Genomic DNA, 22145 nt, shown 5'->3' with positions numbered 1-22145 from the left:
TCAGTTTATCCAAAACTAAATCCCCAAATGTTTTCAACAATTGTTCTATGTGGAAGCACCCATTCATTTAATGCTTTCTCATACCTACCAAGTATTTATAAAGAACAAATAACTATAATTACAGCCACTAACCTTAACTATGCCTGACACCATTCTGTTTTTTAAGCTCATTTTGTCTTCACCGTCACCTTACATGGTGCATACTATTATTCTCCCTATTATATTTCAAAACATCAGGCTGCTTAAAATGAAGCAGAGAAAGTGACTCTGTTCAATCTAAGAAACAGAAATGTATAGGAATAAAATTGTACAGTATTTAATGACTGCAAAATGTCTACAAGCTTGAATAAGTCTTGTCTGATCCAAGAATTTTAGAATTATTTAAACTAGAATGTGGCCAAGATATTGGCATTAGAGCCAAAGATAAGATCAATCATATACTAGTGACATAAACTGATAATAGCTGCTACTATTAAACATTTATTATTATTATTATTATTATCACTAAACTTCGCAACAACATCAAATAAAAGTCACCTTGATAACCTAAACCATAAACATTCTGCACTGTGGTCCGTTCTCCGCATTCCAAAAGGAATGTAAACTGTATAGGGGGCTTCCCTGGTGGCACAGTGGTTAAGAATCCACCTGCCAATGCAGGGGTCATGGATTCGAGCCCCGGTCTGGGAAGATCCCACATGCCGCGGAGCAACCAAGCCCATGCGCCACAACTACTGAGCCTGCACTCTAGAGCCCGTGAGCCACAACTACTGAAGCCTGCATGCTGCAACTACTGAAGCCCGCATGCCTAGAGCCTGTGCTTCACAACAAGAGAAGCCATAGCAATGAGAAGCCCTTGCACTGCAAAGAAGAGTAGCCCTGCTCCCCAGAACTAAAGAAAGACTGCGCAGAGCAACAAAAACCCAACGCAGCCAAAAATAAATAAAAATAAATAAATTTATAAAAAATAAATAAACTGTATATATGCAAGTCAACAAGGAGCCCTCCTCTTGGGCCACACGAAATACTGCTAACAAAAATTATGTAAAGGGCTTCCCTGGTGGCGCAGTGGTTGAGAGTCGGCCTGCCGATGCAGGGGACACGGGGTCGTGCCCCAGTCCGGGAAGATCCCACATGCCGCGGAGCGGCTGGGCCCATGAGCCATGGCCGCTGGGCCTGCGCGTCCGGAGCCTGTGCTCCGCAATGAGAGAGGCCACAACAGTGAGAAGCCCGCGTATGGCAAAAAAAAAAAAAAATTATGTAAAACCTGAGGGCTTTTTGCTTTGCAGAGTCATGCTAAGGGGAATAACTACTTCTGAACTGGGACTGTGTTATGCATTCATTCATTCATTCATTCATATTCTCTCTCTCCCCTCCTCCCCCACCTCCTGTCTTACATACTTTCAGCTCTACATACCAGTAGTTCTATAATACCTTACATACCTTTATGAGAATATAGGGTTTAAATAAACAATGTGCTTACTACCAGCTAATATTTGTATAACAGTTTAGTTGACAAACCTCTTTTATGTATTATCTTGCTTGACCTTTACGGTTTTCCTGTGAAATGTTTATTCACTAGTACTCATCAGAGACTGACAAAACAGAGGGGACTTGTCCAGGGTCACACAAGAAGCTGTCTTTAGAGCCACAGCTCAAACCTGACTCAGACCCTAAGTTCATTCCCCTCATCTGGCAAACATGGGTGAAAAGTCTCCCATAGTAATTTTTTTTGAAATGAAATTAAAATCATAATGATTTGGGGACTTCCCTGGTGGTCCAGTGGTTAAGACTCCACGCTCCCAATGCAGGGGGCACAGGTTCGATCCCTGGTCAGGGAACTAGATCCCACATGCCACAACTAAAGACCTGGCACAGCCAAAAAAATAAATAATTTTTTTTAAAAAAAAAGATTCCCGGCTTCCCTGGTGGCGCAGCAGTTGAGAGTCTGCCTGCCGATGCAGGGGACACAGGTTTGTGTCCTGGTCCGGGAAGATCCCACATGCCGCGGAGCGGCTGGGCCCATGAGCCATGGCCACTGAGCCTACGCATCCGGAGCCTGTGCTCCCCAATGGGAGAGGCCACAACAGTGAGAGGCCCGTGTACCGCAAAAAAAAAAAAAAAAAAAAAAAGATTCCCACATGCTGCACAGCACGGCCTTAAAAAAAAAAAAATCATATTGATTTTATAGTGGGATTTTACAGTCTTCATGGGAGAGGTCAGCCTGCATTCAGTCTTAGCTTTAAGCTAAGGTTGGTCAAGTGTGGGTCCCGAGGTGGGGAGGGCAAGTGCTTGCTGATTAACAACCATTATTTGGTGATTTACATTTTTCTGGGGGGTAGGAGGAGCAGCTGGGTGATGGGTAAGGGAGTTAGGAGGAAGGGCCTTAGTGACAGGGAGACGGCCACAGTGGACATTCTTAGTCCTTCAGTGTCCCTCACAGTGCCCAGAATAGTGACCGGGACAATTTGGACACGGATATCCTGAAGCGGGATTTATGAAGAAGATGGACAGGACTTTGGAAATGGGTCACTGCATATGGCGGCAGAGGCCAGTGTCACATCTGCGGCCAAACCAATGACCCTGTTGGGGGTACCCGGGTTGGTGCTGCTCTCCCTGTGAAGAACTTCACAAGAGGGAGGGTGTTTGCAGGAAGGAGATGTGCACTGGTAGAGATGCAGACGTCAGATGTGGGTAGTTCTCCCATTACCATTTTTTTTTTTTTTAAGCCGAGTTGGGTCTTTGTTGCTGGGCGCCGGCTTTCTCTAGTTGCAGCGAGTAGGGGCTACTCTTTGTTATGGTGTGTGGGCTTCTTGTTGCGGAGCACGGCCTCTAGGCGTGCGGGCTTCAGTAGTTGTGGCTCGCAGGCTCCAGGGGCAGGCTCAGTAGTTGTGGCTCACAGGCCTAGCTGCTCCGCGGCATGTGGGATCCTCCCGGACCGGGGCTCGAACCCATGTCCCCTGCATTGGCAGGGAGACTCTCAACCACTGCGCCACCAGGGAAGCCCTATGACCATTTTTTTAATTTACTTTTTAGCCTCCCTTAATCCAGTTCTTTCTTAAACAACCACCTTGTATTCACCACTTAATTTCTTTAAAAAAAAAAAAAGTACAAACTTGCTGCTTCCATATCATTACACATCACCCACACAACCATCTGCCTTCTACCTCTCCAGGCTATAGACACTGCTCTCAGGGCACCAACGACCTCCTATCAAATCCAATGGCTCTCTGAATTGACACTATTCTCATCTTTCCTCTTCAAAACTCCTTCAGCTCTGGGCTGAGGTACTTCTCTGGTGCTCTCCTCCCTTCTCTCGCACCATTTTCCTAGTTCACTGGCTCTTTTTCCCTGTCTGCCACTAATGTGTAAGATGATTAGAGTTAATTTTGTGCTTTTCTCCCAAACATCCACTCCAGCCCTCCTGCTAGTACAGCAGCCATGCTCTTTGGGTGGGCCTAACCCTATCCCAACTCCAGGGATAAGCCCTGACTGGTCTGAACCAGTTAAGATCTTCTCTTTTTAACAATGCCCACCCCCCAAATCTGATCAACCAGCTCAAAGTTTAGGAGTTCTGCCAGGAATCCAGGAACACAGATTCTCCTTCTAGAATATGCAGTTTGCTGATAGAATCCTAGAATCACTGGAGTCACTTTGCCTCCATAAGGAAATCAAAACTCCGAACAAAGCTGACAGATGAAGGTGGTGGAACAAAAATAATCACAGAAAAATGGAGCTAGAACACTGATCAAATGACCTGAGGCCCACCTTACCACTGGATTTTCAGATACATAAGCCAATAAATACGCCCTTTACCCATAAACCACCTTTAGATATTCTTTGCCATACTTGCAGTTGAAAGGATTCTAAATGATAAATGGAGTTCCCAATGATTTGTCTTGGGCCTACACACACTTATAACTTAAACAGCCACCTTAATGTTGTTGACCTGACCCCACCTTCTATACTGCAGACAAGTATTTCCTATGATACTGGACATTTCCACCTATGACGGGCTTAAATTCACAGAGCCAAAACTGAACTCATTAAGCTTCTCCAAAACTACTTCTTCTTATAGGTCCTATTTTTCCAACGATTTGAAAATAGTTGACACACTATCTGATATAACTATAGATTAACTATTTGCCTAGTCACTCAATCTAGAAATTGCTTTGATTCCTTCTCCCCAAATTCAAATTATTTAAGACTTCTCCGTTCTTTCCAACCACAACAAATGACTTTTATCTCATGTTCCCCTACCCTTATCAATGATAAATGATTGAGGTACTTATCATTCCTTACTTAATCACTTAAAAGCTCCCACTTTAGGCCTCGGGCTATTTTCCATGTCTCTCTTTACTGGAGTTAACCTTTTAGAATGCATGCTTCCCAATGCCTCTAGGATAGCACTTGGAATTCTAAGCCAAGCATCTGAGGACCTTTCCAATCTAGCTCAAGTACCTGGTCTTAGGTTGGAGTGCAAGAAGTAGGCAAGAATTGAGAGGCTGGAACAGGGATTCTTGCATAAGTTATTCTGAAGGGAGTTTTATCAGAAGGGGAGTGAGCAGAACAGAACAGAGCAGGGGGAAAAGCTGAGGAGGTTCAGGAGCTCAGCTCCCACAGGGCGCTCTGGAGCATGAATTGTACCACATGTTGGTGTTGCTTTGAGGCAACAGGCCTGATCTTTTGTATCCCTTAATCTGTCAATCACTGGCTGTAGATAGGCTGAGGAAAAACCACCTGGGCGAGACAGCTGCCTTGGCCAAGGGCAGTAGTCTGGAGAAGGGAGAAGCTAGAAGGCAGTAGCAGACAACACTCCCAGCAGCGAGGGAGAAGTACATCAGCTGGCAAAGGCGATCAAGGTGGGGACCAAAAGCATCTACAGTTGACCCTTGAACAACATGGGTTTGAACGGCACAGGTCCACTTATACGTGGATTCTTTTCAATAAACACCTCCTACAGCACTACACAATCCACAGTTGGTTGAATCTGCAGATGTGGAGCCACAGATACAGAGGGCCCGACCGTAAAAAGTTATACTCAGATTTTCAACTATGCAGGGGTCAGCACCCCTAACCCCTGCTTGTTCAAGGGTCAACTGTACCATGCTGCTTTTCCATCATACCTCCCAACACTCCAAATCATCCCCCAACAAACACACATCCTACTCATGCCATATTACACAAGTCTCAGAAAACAATGTTCTATATTTTCAGACTGCTCTGCCTTTGATTACGGCTTAATAATGTGACTAAGGATAACAGCAGTGGCAGCTTTCATTTTGTCTAGTGTGCGCACGGCACTGTGTTAAGCCCTACAGTAATATCCCGAAATCAGAGTAAGCAATGGAGCCAATTCCAAACCAAGTCAAACTCCTAAAATGTGTTCTTAACCATTACACTATAATATCTTCCTATGTACGAAAAGTCCTAGTCCTCCAAGTAAAACCTAAACATTCTTAGAGCTCAGCTAGTCATCTCCTCTCGTTTGAGGCTCTCCCTAGCACTCATACTTTTTCTATTCTTACCCCAACGTCCTGGCAGAATTAACTATTCCCTAATGCTCATCAAGTTCTTCACTCATATCACACAGAGCTTATCACCTGACATTACCTATTTGTAGATGTATTGATATTTATCTCATCCAGATTATCAACTCCTTGAACACAGGAACAATGTCTAATCATTTTTGTATCTCCAACATCTAACGTAACACACGCTTAATAAATATTTGATGAATAAAGGAATTGCTTAAGAAACATTATTTGACTCTAGATTCACTGTGGTGCTTTCTACGTATTCCACATATTACTGTGACCAACAAACTCTAAAGCAACGACAGCAAAGAAAACCAAAATCTGTTTCTAAGCAATACTATATTTTCAAGATGCTTTTTGGGTTTTTTAACAGCTTTTATGTAAGACTTACGAATGTATACACAAAGCAAATGAAATGGTATAGTAATAATCTTCAGGTCATTGGCTCAAATTCAAGTAAGAATTACTAAAAACAGCCATTTGAATGATTATATTATGTACTCTTTATGGCACTATAATTCTTCTATTTAGTATGGAGAATATATCAGTCAACATGCATAAATTAGCTTAACAGAGATTGCTCTACTATAAGACAGGAACCTGAAACTTAGGCTCAATTTTGTGAACACTAAATTGTCAAACCTTTAATCTTTTATATGCATATAAAATCAGGACATCTTTCCAAGTGAAACAAGAACTTATCAAAACTTTTTTTTTTTCTTGGCCACTCCAAAGGAATGTAGGATCCTAGTTCCCCCACCAGGGATCGAACCTGTGCCCCCTGAAATGGAAGCGCAGACTCTTAACCACTGGACCACCAGGGAAGTCCCCAGAACTTATCAAAACTTGAAAAGATGTTTTGCCTGGTTAAAATATTAGACATTAGAGTTCATGACTTTCTACAGCATTATGTTGTGATGCATACCTGTGGAGTAATAACAAATAAATGGCAATTATATACGCTAAATTCAGGACAGTGGTTACTTAGTGGGGTGAAATGGGAAGAGGAAGAAGGGAGATCAAGTGAGAAGGGGCACAAAGGGTCTTCAAATGCATGTTTTTCTTCAGTAGTTGGTATGGGCACACTTTCATTATATTATTCTTTATGGGTTTTTTATTGCATGCCTGAATAGTTAATAAGTCTTACTTATTTTTTTAATAAGTAAGAACTGTAAAGGAAAATGGAACTGCATATAGTACTAGACTAAAAACTGTTTTATTTGAAGGATCTTTTTCCCTGGCAAAGTTTGGGTTAGGCATCACTGGATCTAATTTGCTACTAGGAAATAAACAGAAAATCTTAGCTCTCAGAAACAGAATAAACAACTCTCAATTCTGACCAAGAAAACAGAAAATTACCAAAAGTCACTTGCACCTAGATGCAAATGCCAATTATTAGCTACTCAAAATAATAACAATAATAACATTAAACCTAACCTTTTACCCAGAGCCACTTATTAAATTTAACTTTTAATTCTATTTCCCTCAAAAAAAAGTTTCTGTATTCTGATCCCACTTCTCCTAAGTATTTCCAGAATCACAATAATTAAATAAGCCTCTAAAAGTAAGTTTTCTATACAATTAAATTTCAAAATTATTCCCCTAAATTATCCTAAAGCTCTCAACCATAAGAGAATATTTTTTACTGAAGTATAGTTGATTTACAATGTTTCAGGTGTACAGCAAAGTGATTCAGATATATATATATTCTTTTGTAGATTCTTTTCCATTATAGGTTATTACAAGATATTGATTATAGTTCCCTGTGCTACACAACAGGTCCTTGTTGTTGATCTGTTAATCCCAAATTCCCAATTAATCCCTCCCCCCCCAAATAAGAGACTACTTAAAACTGACTTAACTATACAGTGAAATTCATATTAAATGAACAAGTAAACAATGGGACCATGAGGAATTTCTACTAGCCTTAATAATCACATTGCAAAACACGCAAAACAGTGCCTTTTAATAAGTAACCTTCTACAAATGCAATTTAAGCAATTTTAGCCATGTAGCTGAAATAGCTCCAATACACTGAGTTGACTACTCCCTGAGATTATGCTTGGCACCATTCCAAATGGCAGTTTTATTGTGACATTTGCAAGGTTGGGGAACTTGTGACCTTCATCTTCTTAGAAATGTTCCCACAAACAGAGCTAAACATACACCATTTAGAATATAACAGCTATTATTTGCTATCTGGGTACTTGAGTGGATTTCTCAATCCACTGCGTTCTTTAACACACCTCTCAAAGTTTAAAGTATCCTTGACACACTGTGAAGTACAAGAAATGGATACTGGAATCACCATGGCACTGGAAGAGAACCTAGGCTTGAGCTGCAATTCTGCCAATCCCTGGTTGTGTCAAAAACTCTCTGATCACTAGTCTCCTTATCTACGGTTTGGGGACACACATCACCTACCTTTCAGGGTTGATATAAAAATTTGGAATCAAATCTATTCTGCAAAAGGTAATATAATCTTTATTGAAATTATTGCTTGAGGGCTTGGGCACTTAACATTATGACTCAGACCTCTGTTTGGAAATTGCCCAAGGTCACCCAGCTATTAACTTGTTATTTATAGTATAATCCTAAGGCATCACAACCTCTCTGGACCTGAGTTTCTTCTCCATAAAATGAAATCCCTTCCTGGAGTAATGTTAGGATCCCACTTGCTTGGAGATTTAAGCACCAGTTCTCAATCATCCTTAATGTAATCTTCTCTTTGAGACACTGAGGCACGCGCACACACACACACAGAAAATGTAAATATTCAGTGTTATATAATACACATATATTGGAAGGTAATACACAAAGTGATAGAGTAATCTTTCCATTTACCAAGACCTTATTGCTGTTTGTATAAGTATCAGCGGCTGTACCAAGATTAATCACGTTTATGTTTTAGAGGGGGAACCATGATTCAAGAAATAGAGAATAAAGCTAGTGAAATCCAGACTGTAACAAACCAAAAACCTCAAAAATTAAAAAAAGTCTTTTCTGTTTTGTGTGTATGTAACTGTCTCTGCCACTGAATGTTAAGTGCTTGAGAGTGAACGCCTCGGCGGCTCTTTGCTTCCGGTCGTAGCGCCTTGTTAGACAAAGCAGGCACTTCCTCAACCATTCAAGAACTGAGCAGATAATATGCCAGGACTGTGCAGGCACTGCCGGAAGTTGTTTGTTCAAGGCCTGAGTGAACAATCAGGGGTTATTTATAACCTGGACGTAACATAAATATTTTATGGGTCCAATGGATTAAAAAGCAAATAGATGTGAAACCATATATCTGTGTGCTGTTTGCTGTTTTCTTTAACAGGGATCCCCAGCTAATCATGAGCTGGTAAGTTCCCAGTTAGGCAGGAAAAAAAATAAATAAAAGACTTTTTGCCCATACACGGGATTGGCCATCCCCAGTCCTTTTCTCAGCAACTTAAAAAAAAGAGGAAATGCTTTAAAGTTAAATACAGTACATCAGAAGTAAGACCACGGTAACTAACATCTCCTGCCCTAACCAGTAACCCCGTACTATCACCGCCTACCTTAGCAAACTATTCGCAAGACTTTGGAGAAACCAAAAGTAGCTCCTCATTGGGAAAAGGGCGGGGGCCTTTGTTCCAGTGGGTATGATTTATTCCTCTTCACTAGTCTAATTTCAATGTTTTCAGTCTCTGATGGCCCTGGTCACATTAAAAAACAAAGCTAAAATGTCATCTAAAACAATCCAATCTTCTATTAGTCAAATTCCTTTTGTAAAACTAACTCTAAAAAGCTACTTTTATCCTCAGAAATATTCAAAAGTTTTGATAAATTTAATTTTTTTAAGAAACCATCTTAATGAAAAAAGAAAACAAAGTATCTGACAAAGTATTACCATAGGCTGTTTGGTGAAAAGCCATCAAAGCTCTAAGGGAAAGCAGGTGTCAGCTGCTGAATGATGCTCCAAAAAGGACTCTTTCTTATTACTGCAGGTTTTGTCCCTTGACCTCGAAAAACTAGAGACCATCACCAAAAGTAAGGGACTTCCTTACTTCCTGGTGGTACTTCCCTGGTGGTCCAGTGGTTACGACTCCGTGCTTTCACTGCCGAGGGCATGGGTTCAGTCCCTGGTTGGGGAACTAAGATCCCGCAAGCTGCGTGGCACGGCCAAAAATTAAAAAAAAAAAAAAAAAAAGAAAGCTTATTTTTACCAAATATATCACTTTTGATGCTTTCCTAGTTGCCATAAATGAAAGCAAGTAGAAGATAATGATATGGTTATAGTCCTGTGTAAGTCAGCCAATTTGATATTCTTGGGCCATAGTAAAGGATATCACATCAGCATCAGAGGTTACTGTTGGCAAGCAAAACCCATTCTCTGAGCTTTCTGTAGTGTTGGTCATACTTAAGTATGGAAATTGATTTTAGAACAACTTGATGATGAACTCTTTAAAAACTAAACAAACAAAAAAGCCTGCTGCTGAAACCAGCGATGATCATGTTCAACTCTGAGCTGAAATCCTAAAAATGGTTTGTAACTCTGAACCCAGAGACACCAAGGCTATGTATCGCTATATGTCTTTATAATTAGAGTTTCTATTAATCACATGAAGATCTGAAGTCCCAGGGTCAAGGGGGAAAAATTACCTGTCTGCTCTAAAATATAATCTGTTCTGATATAACACATTTCTGGAACATCAATTAACCCATATGTGACTAGGATATCACAGGAGCTGCATGGTTTCATATGGGATTTTTTGTAAATTAGGGGAGCCAGATTAGTGAGGAAAGAATTATAATCTTCAGCAAGAAACATCCCTCAGCTCAGCAGCTGCAGTCCTTTTAGCTCTATTTTAAGAAAATTAAAAATTAGCATCTGGGGCTTCCCTGGTGGCGCAGTGGTTGGGAGTCCGCCTGCCGATGTAGGGGACGCGGGTTCGTGTCCTGGTCCGGGAGGATCCCGCGTGCCGCGGAGCGGCTGGGCCCGTGAGACATGGCCGCTGGGCCTGTGCGTCCGGAGCCTGTGCTCTGCAACGGGAGAGGCCACGACAGTGAGAGGCCCGTGTACCGCAAAAAAAAAAAAAAAAAAAAAAAAAATTAGCATCTGTACCTGGGCTCCCTCTCCAGAAAGGTACACCTCCAGGCTAGCACAGCTCCCAACTAATGGCAGGATTGCACTGCCTCCTGCATCTCCTCGACGGCAGCCCACACCATCTCCATCACTTCACCAGTTCCAGTCAACTCTGTCCATGCATTTTTAATGCCCCTGGGGCAGCGCCCAGCCTGTCTGCCCAGGTTATCCAAGTTGTCCCCCAAGATGCCAATCATTAGCACCTGCTTACGAAGTTGCATAGATTTTGAGGGGCTTATGATATTTTCCCATAAACTCTTTTCTTTGAGAATTTTTCAGGAACGCATACAACATATGATGGCCAAAATTCTTGTATTAGTAGTAATTCTACTTTTCATAACTATTGATCATAAATACAACACTGTCTATCATTCCATAACTACTATTTTTTTTTATTATTATTGTTTCTGGCTGCATTGGGTCTTTGTTGCTGTGCGTGGGCTTTTCTCTGGTTGCAGCGAACAGAGGCTACTCTTCGTTGCAGTGCGTGGGCTTCTCATTCTGGTGGCTTCTCTTGTTGCGGAGCACGGGCTCTAGGAGTATGGGCTTCAGTAGTTGTGGCACCTGGGCTCAGTAGTTGTGGCTTGCGGGCTCTACAGCACAGGCTCAGCAGTTGTGGCGCACAGGCTTACTTGCTCTGCAGCATGTGGGATCTTCCCGGACCAGGGATTGAACCTGCGTCCCCTGCACTGGCAGGTGGACTCTCAACCACTGCACCACGAGAGAAGCCCCCATAACTACTGTTTTTTAAGCATTCCAATTCATGAAAAGTATCTATCCTCTCTTAAGTAGATCTTTTAGAACACAGAGTTTTAATTATTAAAATTGAGCATTGGGGTTTTTTTTAATCTAAAGAATTTACCTTTAACTTCCCTGGTGGCGCAGTAGTTAAGAATCCACCTGCCAATGCAGGGGACACGGGTTCAAGCCCTGGTCCGGGAAGATCCCACATGCCCCGAGCAACTAAGCTCCTGCGCCACAACTACTGAGCCTGTGCTCTAGAGCCCATGAGCCACAACTACTGAGTCCACGCACCACAACTACTGAAGCCCACGCGCCTAGAGCCCGTGCTCTGCAACAAGAGAGGCCACCGCGATGAGAAGCCTGCACACCCCGACGAAGTGTAACCCCACATTCTGCAAATAGAGAAAGCCCGTGCACATCAACGATGACCCAACCCCAACGTAGCCAAAAAAAAAAAAGAATTTATCTTATCCTTGCTCCTAAGCACCACAAATGTTACAACAATCAAACCCTGAGCCGGGGTGTGGGGTGGAGGAGGTCACAAGGTCTTTAAGAATATGACGCAGTGGAGACAGGATCCACATTCAGCTCTACTGAAAAGTCACTGGTATCACATGCAGAAACACTGTAGATCATCTGTATGTGCTTTGTCCCCACTGCCATCAACCTCCCATGACTTTCCCTGACATCCTAGTACAGATCACCTAGTTCTTGTGTAGCATAGTTTTTCTCTTCCACCTTTCCTGAAAGAAAAGAACTTTTTCCTACTAAAGAAAAAGTTATAATATCCTAAGGAGTACAGACAAGGGATAGTCTGACATTCTTACACAGCCAGCCAAATATCCAGGCAGTGTCAAACAGGCTAGAGCAGCTGTTTTCAAACTAAAGCACAGGAGCCCTGGAGGAACAAGACTTTTCAGAGGATTAGAATCGGTTAAGGGGAATCAGTTTACAAATCTTCAGCTTCCAGTGTACTCTCTCCTCAAGCTGATCTGAGAACTGTGATCTGCTAGTTCTCCTTCCCATCCCCGCCCCCCCCCCTTACAACTTCACTTCTCTCACTTTACTTCCAGAATCTTACAATTACGCATTTCCCCAGGGCATAAAATAACCTCTGGGACAGCAAACAAAGGAATAGTAACTCACTTACATTGTACTTTATTTCGTTCAGGTAACAGACTCCTGGCACAGCTCCAAACCTCACCTATCTATCCATCTAATCATGTGAATTTGGAAATGAGACACCTTTGCAATCTGGGCCTGGCAAAATGCCTCCAGCAAGGAGGATGGTGAGAGGGGCCGTTCTGCCATCACCGAGGTAGTGACCAGAGAATCCACTGTCAACATTCAGGAGCGCACCCATGGAGTGGGTTTCAAGAAGCGTGCCCCTCAGGCACTGAAAGAGATCCAGAAATCTGCCATGAAGGAGACAGAAGCTCCAGATGTGCACAGTGACAATAGTTTCAACAAAGCTGTCTCGGCCAAAGGGTTATGGAATGTCCCATACTGTATCCACGTGTGGTTGTGCGGTTGTCCAGAAAACATGAAGCTGAAGGTTCACCAAACAAACTCTATACGTTGGTTACCTAAGTACCTGTCACCACTTTGAAAAACCTGTAGTCAATGTGGATGAGAACTAACCACTGATTGTCAAATAAAATTATAAAAGCAACAACAAAAAAGTGAGACAGGACTGAAGGTGTTTACATAACAATTATTTGAACAGAAAAATGACACTGAGCTTTTTCTGACAGAAATTAAGACTGATTTTGCCTATTTGGCTTCACAGTGAGGACCAGCTTTGCCAATCAGGTCATGTGATGAATGTGTTCTATGAATTGTATAAGAAAAAAATTATAGTTTTAAGGTTTTAGCAAAAACACCCTGAGAAAACCAAAATTCAAAAAGAGTCATGTACCAAAATGTTCATTGCAGCTCTATTTACAATAGCCCAGAGATGGAAACAACCTAAGTGCCCATCATCAGATGAATGGATAAAGAAGATGTGGCACATATATACAATGGAATATTACTCAGCCATAAAAAGAAACAAAATTGAGCTATTTGTAATGAGGTGGATAGACCTAGAGTCTGTCATACAGAGTGAAGTAAGTCAGAAAGAAAAAGACAAATACCATATGCTAACACATATATATGGAATTTAAGAAAAAAAAAATGGTCACGAAGAACCTAGGGGTAAGACAGGAATAAAGACGCAGACCTACTGGAGAACGGACTTGAGGTTATGGGGAGGGGGAAGGGTGAGCTGTGACAGGGCGAGAGAGAGTCATGGGCATATACACACTAACAAACGTAGTAAGGTAGATAGCTAGTGGGAAGCAGCCGCATGGCACAGGGATATTGGCTCGGTGCTTTGTGACAGCCTGGAGGGGTGGGATAGGGAGGGTGGGAGGGAGGGAGACGCAAGAGGGAAGACATATGGGAACATATGTATATGTATAACTGATTCACTTTGTTATAAAGCAGAAACTAACACACCATTGTAAAGCAATTATACCCCAATAAAGATGTTAAAAAATTTTAAAAAAAATTAAATCTTTTGTAATTGTCTAAATTCACTATGAAAGATTTCAGATGTCAACTTAAATGAGTGAGAGGATACACAGTATGTGCTTTTTGTTCTTTTAGGGAATGCACAAATGAAAAGTCTGAATACCACTGGGCTGGAGGGTTGGAAGTATTAATTTATCAGTTACAGAGACCTCCCTGGCGGTCCAGTGGTTACGACTCTACGCTTCCACTGCACAGGGCTCCGTTTTGATCCCTGGTCGGGGAACTAAGTAAGACTCCACATGCTGCACGACTCAGCTACAAAAAAAAATTTTTTTTAATTAAAAATAATTTATCAGTTATAGTTATTCCTAGCTCAGCTTTCCTCATTTAGCCCTCCCTGGTAATGGAAAACTGCATTCATTTCTACAAAAGGAAGATCAAATGAAATGGCATAGGGCGTCCCTGTTGGCGCAGTGGTTAAGAATCCACCTGCCATTGCAGGGGACACGGGTTCAAGCCCTGCTCCGGGAAGATCCCACATGCCGAGGAGCAACTAAGCCCGAGCGCCACAACTACTGAGCCTGCCCTCTAGAGCCTGAGAGCCACAACTACTGAGCCCGAGTGCCACAACTACTGAAGCCTGCGCACCTACAGCCCATGCTTTGCAATAAGAGAAGCCACCACAATGAGAAGCCTGCTCACCGCAATGAAGAATAGCCCCTGCTCGCCACCCGCACCCCCCCCGCCGTCTATGCGCAAAGACCCAATGCAGCCAAAAATAAATAAACTTATAAAAAATAAATAAAATAAACTGTCAAACATGTTAATTACTCTAGTATATTGACAGGTGAAGAAAAATCCTTCTCAATTCTAGCTTTAAGCATTTGAGGATACAGCGAAAATCTGAGAAAATAACTTAGTCGCTACTGAAAAGAACATACAGCTTAAAATGTAGCGCTGGGGAGCGGGAGGGGCAACATAGGGGTAGAGGAGTGGGAGATACAAACTATTGGGTGTAAGACAGGCTCAAGGATGTATTGTACAATGCAGGGAATATAGCCAATATTTTGTAACAACTGTAAATGGAAAGTAATCTTTAAAGTTGTATAATTTTTTTTAATTTTTAATTTAAAAAAAAGGAATGCTTTTTTTCATTATCATTCAAAGCCTATCTCAATCCAAAATATCTACCTTTGCTTCTACCCTTGCCTCCTCCAGCCACCCTTAATTTATTCCAAATCCTGCAACCAAAGTAAACCTTTTCAAACTTAAAAAGCCAGATTGGATCACTCCTCTATCAAACCTTCCAAGAGTACCTTTTTTTTTTTATTTTTATAAATGTATTTATTTATGGCTGCATTGGGTCTTCGTTGCTGCGTGCAGGCTTCCTCTAGTTGCAGCGAGCGGGGGCTACTCTTCACTGCGGTGCGCAGGCTCAGTAGTTGTGGCTTGTGGGCTCTAGAGCGCAGGCCCAGTAGTTGTGGCACATGGGCTTAGTTGCTCCACGGCATGTGGGATCTTCCCAGACCAGGGCTCGAACCCGTGTCCCCTGCATTGGCAGGCAGGTTTCCAACCACTGCGCCACCAGGGAAGCCCAAGAGTACCCTTTTTTACCAAAATTAAAGTCCTTACAAAGACCTCCAGGACCTCCAAAGAGTCTGACCTCACCTCCTAGGACTCTCCCGCACACTCACTCTGCACTAGCCATACCTGCCTCAGTGATGGCCTTCATCCATGCCAGGCAGGCTCTGGACTCAGGGACTTTGCAATGGCTAGTCCCTCTGCCAGCTCTGCTCTTCCCTCAGATTTCTACCCTGCTAACTCCCTCACCTCCTTTATCTTTTTACTCAAATATGCTTTTGCAATGAAGCCTCTCCTGATATCCTCTTTAAAAACAGTAACTCCATCCCATCCACACATTTCTTATCCCCCTGACCTATATTTCTGCTTTCCATAATGCTTACCACCTAACATACTATATATTACACTTTTTTTTTTTTTTTTTTTTTTGGTAACACCTCGCTGCCTGCAGGATCTTAGTTCCCTGACCAGGGATCAAACCCATGCCCCCTGCAGTGGAAGCACAGAGTCCTAACCACTGGACTGCCAGGGAATTCCCACTATATATTTCACTCATTATCAAAGTTTCCCAAGGACAGGGATCTCTGTCTCATGTGCTCACTGATACATCACAAGCATCTAGGCCAGCATCTGGCACAAGGTACGCACAGAAGTGTCCGTTCAATTAAAAACCAGTCTCAACCTGCTTTTTCAACTTTACTTCCCACCCACTCTGCCTTAAAGAATGCCTGCTCCAGCCAAGTCAGCCTGGCGTACTCACCATACCAACACATCTCTGCACCCCAGTCCACACCTTCTCCCCACCTAGGAGAAAATAAAGCAAAGAACTCAAATACCTCCCTGAAAGTTCTCTGAGTCCGCCATGTTCTTCCTGCCCTGCATCCCAAAGCACTCACTGCCCAGCTCTTTCAGCAGAATAACAAGGGGTGGGGCAGGGATCTACCTGAGAACATGTGTCAATTCTAATTTTTCCTGAACTTGGATCTAATTTCCTTGAAGAAATGAAGTCTATCTTCTTGGAAACTTAGAACAGAACTCAGGATGTTGAAAATTTTTTAAATTAAAATAAATTTTAAAACCCTGTTCCTAGGATTTTTTTTCCCATTCAAAATGAAAAGAGCTTTGAGTCTCATGGGGAAAGGAAAAATGTATATTCCTGTGGTTTATTTTCCTACTTTATTAAATAGTTAGTCCCCTTCAGCTCTACCATCTCCCACCTCCTCTCCCTTCTCCAGTGAATAATTCTTGTCTGTTCACTCGATGCCAGCCCCTGTATGCCAGCTGTTGTACTATACTACTGTACTTTTCAAGGTACTGTATTGTAAGATTAAAAATGTTTTCCTTATTTTTTGTATTTGTTTTCTATTACAGTACAGTACTATGTAGCCAATTGTGTTAGTTGGGTACCTAGGCTAACTTTGTTGGACTTAACGAACAAATTGGACTTAACCGAATGCGCTCTCGGAACTCGTCTGTATGTAGGGGACTTATTGTATTTAAATGTCAGTGAGAAAAATGTCAGTGAGAAAACTGTTACTGGATTTGAGTGACTCTACTCAAAAGGTATGAGCACCTCCCTTCATCTCCAGAACTCTCACTCCATGCCTAGGAGGCCCTACGGGAACAGATATGACCTCCTTTCCTACTACTCACCCCCACTAACTCTACCCCAGACACACCAGCCACTCAGCTATCCCAGAAACAAGCCAGATACGCTGGTGCTTCAGGGCATTCCTAGTTACTGTTCCTTCTGCCTGGAATGCTCGATCCTCTGGAATTTTTCCCCTGCTTAAATCTTTCTAAATGTCCCCTCCCTGACCACTCTAACTAAAAATCAAAGAACATGGACTCTTTCCTAGTTCCTATCCTCCTCTCCATTTTATTTTTCCCCATAACAGCTATAACAATCTAATAATCTAATTTTTTACTTATTTATTTAGTGGGATTAGAATAAATATTTTTATCTGTTTTATTCACAGGTAAATCCCTACTATCTAGAATAGTATCTGGCAATTAGAAAGTATACAATACTTGTGGAATACAGAACTCAGCAAATGTACATGTTTTACAAATGAGTAGACAGAGCAAGGCAAATTTTGTTAACATCTCCAAAATAAATCAAAGAAGTTCTTTCAATCTATAGCCTTTTCTACTTCTTTAAGCTTGAATTCTCTACAAGAACTGAATGTTGTTCATCAGTAACAGTCAAGTTCCAAAGCTACTCTAAAAGTGGCTTAAAATCAGTGCTTCTGCAATTTCTTTGAAATGACAAATCAACATATAAACAAATGTTTGTCATAAAAAAAATGTTTGTCAAGCATTATTTGTGTGCCCAGCACTGTGGTTGAAAAAAAAAAAAAACTCTTTCCTTGAAGAGACATGGACTGTCTTTCAGGGGGAATCTAATTCTAAACATAAACCAAAAAAACTGCCTGCATTTTGCTTAAAATAAATACAAATATAAAATGTCATGGAAACATAAGAAGCCATTACAGAATAAACCTTTGTTTTTTTAATTAAAAGAACAACGCTAAAATAACTTGTACTTATGCTTCCAATTATTTTAACAAAGATTTTTAATTTTCTAGCTCCCCTCAACAGCATGATTACAATGTTACCCAGTAAGGCACTACAGGGAGTGTCTCACTGGTTACAAAACATGTCTTGGTTACAAAACCTGGTCTTTTCCTTTCCCACTGATGGCTGCCAATAGGGAAAGGGGACTTTCGAAACATGTTAAAACTTCCCCTCCAGAGGTAGATGTCGACAGGTCCCAGCAGGTCTCTTTCAGGTTGGTTGCAAATCTCACTAGTGTGTGTGTTTTTTTTTTTAATGAAATCATGTGGTCCCATAAACCAATGAGAAGTCAAATGCTTCAAAGGCAAGAACCCACAGAGGTACTACATATCATTTCATAATTTATTCGTAATTTATTTCTCCATCCCCCCCAAGAAAAACACGGAGGTATTTATGACACTATTACTATTGCAATATAATACAGAAAAACCTTAACACCACTGACACCATAGTATTTATCTATGTGCCAACAAAAACCTTTAAGAGTAAAATTAGAGTGTGGACTCTGATAGTGGGGCACTACATTCAACTTGATTTAAAGAGTTTCGATTTAGCACAACATTGTTTATGTTTAAATTCACTTTTTAATAACTTTAACTGAGTCAAGAGGTGGTATATATTTTAGTATACATTTTACAAGGATGACCTCATGAGCTCCAACCTATAGAACTTAGAGTGAAACTAAACTGCAGCTACAAGTAAATGGTGCAGGAAATTAGGGCATACTTTACATTCAGACTTTAAATCCAAACTCTGCATTCTGCTTCTTAAACTCCAGGTTTGGAAAGAAATGCCAACAATAATAAAACTAAATTTCCTTGTAAAGCAGCTAAGATGCCTCAAAGTGTTGAGACAAAAGACTCAGCTTTGAGTACAGTCCTATGCTATTTGTTCAATCCTATTTGTTCAAGACAAATAAACACACTTATTAAGGCTTGGAATGAAATTACCTCAGTCACTCTACCACGTATTTGCAAAGTTGTTCTGAAGCTACTCCAAACTAAACCACACTGAAGACGAGAGGCCCTGTATGAAGCAAGCATGCTATATAAAATAGTTGTTTCATATTGGCCCTCAAGTTTTTTAAAAAAAGTTACCTCTCATGAGTATTTATTCTGCAAGAATAATATCAAGGGATGTCAACATAGACAAATGAAGACAGACTTCAGGAAGCCTCTCTTCACAACCTTGAGTTATTAATTGAGCTTATGAAAGTTAGATGAGTTAAGATACAGGCAAAGCACTTAGCACAGTTGCTTGGCTGGTAGTAAATGCTCTATAGTCGTTAACGAGTAGTTATTAGCCATCTACGAAAACACAGCTTCAAACACTATCTACAAATAACCACATATTCCTTTTCGGGCTCGACTGTTACGGACTGTGCAAACATCAAATTAATGAGTAGAACAGACTTTTTAAACCATCTTGAAGACCAAAAAGGGATGATTAACGAACTGCTTTCAAAAACTGTATTGGGATGCCATGAGCACAAATTCACAACCTGACTTAAAAGCCGATAAACTGGTTAGCATTCTTATTAGGACCAAAGCCAGCTAAATCAGGGACAGCTAAAGGTCAAAAGCGTCCAAGCCGGGAGCGATTTGCTCCACTTACACGGTCCCTGCCTCCCACGGGAACAGGAGATTGAATCAAAGGCTGGCACGGCCGAAGTGCAGGCGAGGGCACACCAGGTAGACATCGCCCTAGGGGATCTCCTCCAGCAATAAAGGCGCTTCTACCTCGGTCCAGTGACTCACCGGCGACCTCAGATCTCAAAAGAGTTCTCGTCCCCCACCCCCCAACCGCGGGAGCGCCACCCTCGGCCCCGAGACCTCGGTCCCGCGTGCCCGCCGCGAAGAGGCGAGTCTGCGCGCGCAGTTCCCGCGGGGCCGCCTCTCCGTCCTCCCGCCGCCCCGCGCCCGCCAGGCCCTGGGCCCGGGAGGATGCCGCCCGGGCCCCCGCGCCCCGACCCGGCCCCGCGCCCGCGGCCCGGGCAGGATACTGAACACAGTCCGCTCCCAGGGCTCCAGCATGTAGAGCGCCGTGACCAGCAGGTACTGGTAGTAGAACCAGGACATCTGTTTCCAGGCCCGCGCCAGCGCCATCCCTGCCACGCGCCTCCCGCGTTGCAGCCAAACGTCAGTCTGTCCGGCCGGCCTCCCGTTCGCGTCCTAGAGCCCCTGGCCGCCAGGCCCGCCTGCCCCGCGCCCATTGGCCGGCCCGGCCCGGAGCGTCACCCGTGAGCACGCCCAGCCCCGCGCGCTCCCTGGCAGCCGGCCGCGAGCCCCGCCCGGCCGGCGTTTATTGGCCAGGCCTCGGCCTCGCGCCGCGCCCGCTCCCTTCCCGCTGTTCCCCCTCACGGGGCTGCGCCCACGAGAGCCCGAGAACTGTCCCCGCGAGAGTGCCCCGCCCGGCCCCGCCTCGCCCGGCAGTTGGCTGGGGGGCGGTAGTGCCCGCTGGGGTCCTGCCGCGGGGGTTGCCCGTGGCTCCCTTACGCGGTAGGTCCCCCGAGTCGGGCCCAGAAACGCCAGTCGAAGAAATATTTGTGGAATACCAGTGACGCCTTAGGCGTCCTCCTGGGCTGGGGGAATTACAGGGTGAATAGGAGCATATTAGGATCCTTACCTCTTGCAGTTTACGATCTAGGGGAGGAGACAGGCATTCACAAATGCCAGAAAAGCTGTGATCGGTGCAGAGGGGGAGAGTAAGGTGCTCGGAGAGGGTGGGGAGGCGAGCATCGCCCAGTCAAGCAGGTCAGGAAAGGCATCTGTGAAGAAGTGATGCACACACTGCCCTCTTCCTCCTTCCCCACCCACACGCGGGCTCACACACACAAAAGCACACCCACATAAACCAACATACCCCGTGCACTCCTTAACCTAAAGACAAGAGAGAGATTACCATAAATATGTCAATCTGCCCACCTCTCTTAGTGGCGAAAGGTGCCGTGTAGGTCAAGACCGGGAGAAGGACGCGGATCTGGTCGGTTCTGCAGATGACAGACTGCTTGAGATCCGTCTGTGGGACAGATACCTCCTGGAGATGCACTCTTAAAAGTCCAGATTTTCCCACTGGCAAATGGGCCAGCAACATTGCACTCACCTTCAGGAATGAAGATGCACGATTAGCGTGTGAAATGACACAATTAATGGCCTGCTATTTAGATGTTAAACGGCTTCTAGGTTAAGTAGCCTTCTGCTTAAACTTTACAACTTTGATGGTTGATCACTATTTATTTATTTAGAAATATCTAGTACTGTTCATGAGCAAAACATTGGGGATAGAAAGCCAGATAGACTGAGATCTTCCTTCATAATGTACCCAGTCTACCAGAGAAGAGAAGCAAGTTAACTGATTATAGTGAGATGCGGTAAATCGTATTTTTATGTTATGTGTAGGATGCCTTGATAGCCCAGAGAAAATCAGATTAGGGTTGTAAAAGTCTTCTAGGAAATGGTGCTTGAGCTGAGTATTGAAGGAAAAGCAGAAATGGCAGAATGAATGGGGTTAGGGTGGGGAGTATATTACATCACAGGATTATGGAACCCCTATATGAAGGCCTGGTGCTTTTAAAGAGCTGGAAGAATTTCACATGGCTAAAGCAAAAAGAATGTGTAGACAGCAGCAAGAGATGGGGCTAGATAGTAACCAGGGACCATATCCTGAAGGACCTTGTGTGAGGAGCTAAGGAATTTTTAACTTACTGTTCAAAAGTTAAAAGAGCCAATGGCTTGGACTTCTCTGGTGGCACAGTGGTTAAGAATCTGCCTGCCAATGCAGGGGACACAGGTTCGAGCCATGGTCCAGGAAGATCCCACATGTCGCGGAGCAACTAAGCCCGTGCGCCACAACTACTGAGCCTCTGAGCGTGCGCTCTAGAGCCCGTGCCCTGCAACAAGAGAAGGCACCGCAGTGAGAAGACCACGCACCACAACAGAGTAGCCCCCGCTCACTGCAACTAGAGAAAGCCTGTGCGCAGCAACGAAGACCCAATGCAGCCAAATAAATAAACTAATAAATAAAGTAATAAATAAATTTATTATTTAAAAAAAGAGCCAACGTCTTAATAAGATTCGCTTTTT

At 43.1% G+C, this 22145-nt stretch overlaps 1 protein-coding gene across 5 annotated transcripts in view; it reads right to left on the bottom strand.

The window, feature by feature from the left end:
- The window catches only part of SPTSSA (serine palmitoyltransferase small subunit A), a 51250-nt gene that overhangs the window by 1194 nt on the left and 27911 nt on the right, over positions 1–22145 (bottom strand). Inside the window, exons 1-3 of one of the 5 annotated variants that reach the window (XR_009539597.1) lie at positions 19678–20046; positions 19014–19089; positions 16247–16290 (exon numbers count right to left, since the gene is read on the bottom strand). The exons of 1 other annotated variant lie outside the window; for it this stretch is intronic. Coding sequence is in view for 1 of the 4 variants with exons in the window: in XM_060143775.1 (XP_059999758.1) it covers positions 20066–20168 (103 nt within the window). In the remaining 3 variants the exon portion in view is untranslated. 3 more of the 5 variants (XR_009539598.1, XR_009539596.1, XM_060143775.1) reach the window with 3 other exon arrangements.

This window comes from Lagenorhynchus albirostris, chromosome 1 (genome assembly GCF_949774975.1).
Source record: "Lagenorhynchus albirostris chromosome 1, mLagAlb1.1, whole genome shotgun sequence".
NCBI classification, from domain to species: domain Eukaryota; kingdom Metazoa; phylum Chordata; class Mammalia; order Artiodactyla; family Delphinidae; genus Lagenorhynchus; species Lagenorhynchus albirostris.
The sequence above is the reverse complement of the archived record's forward strand: the minus strand, read 5'-3'. Positions and strand labels throughout refer to the sequence as shown.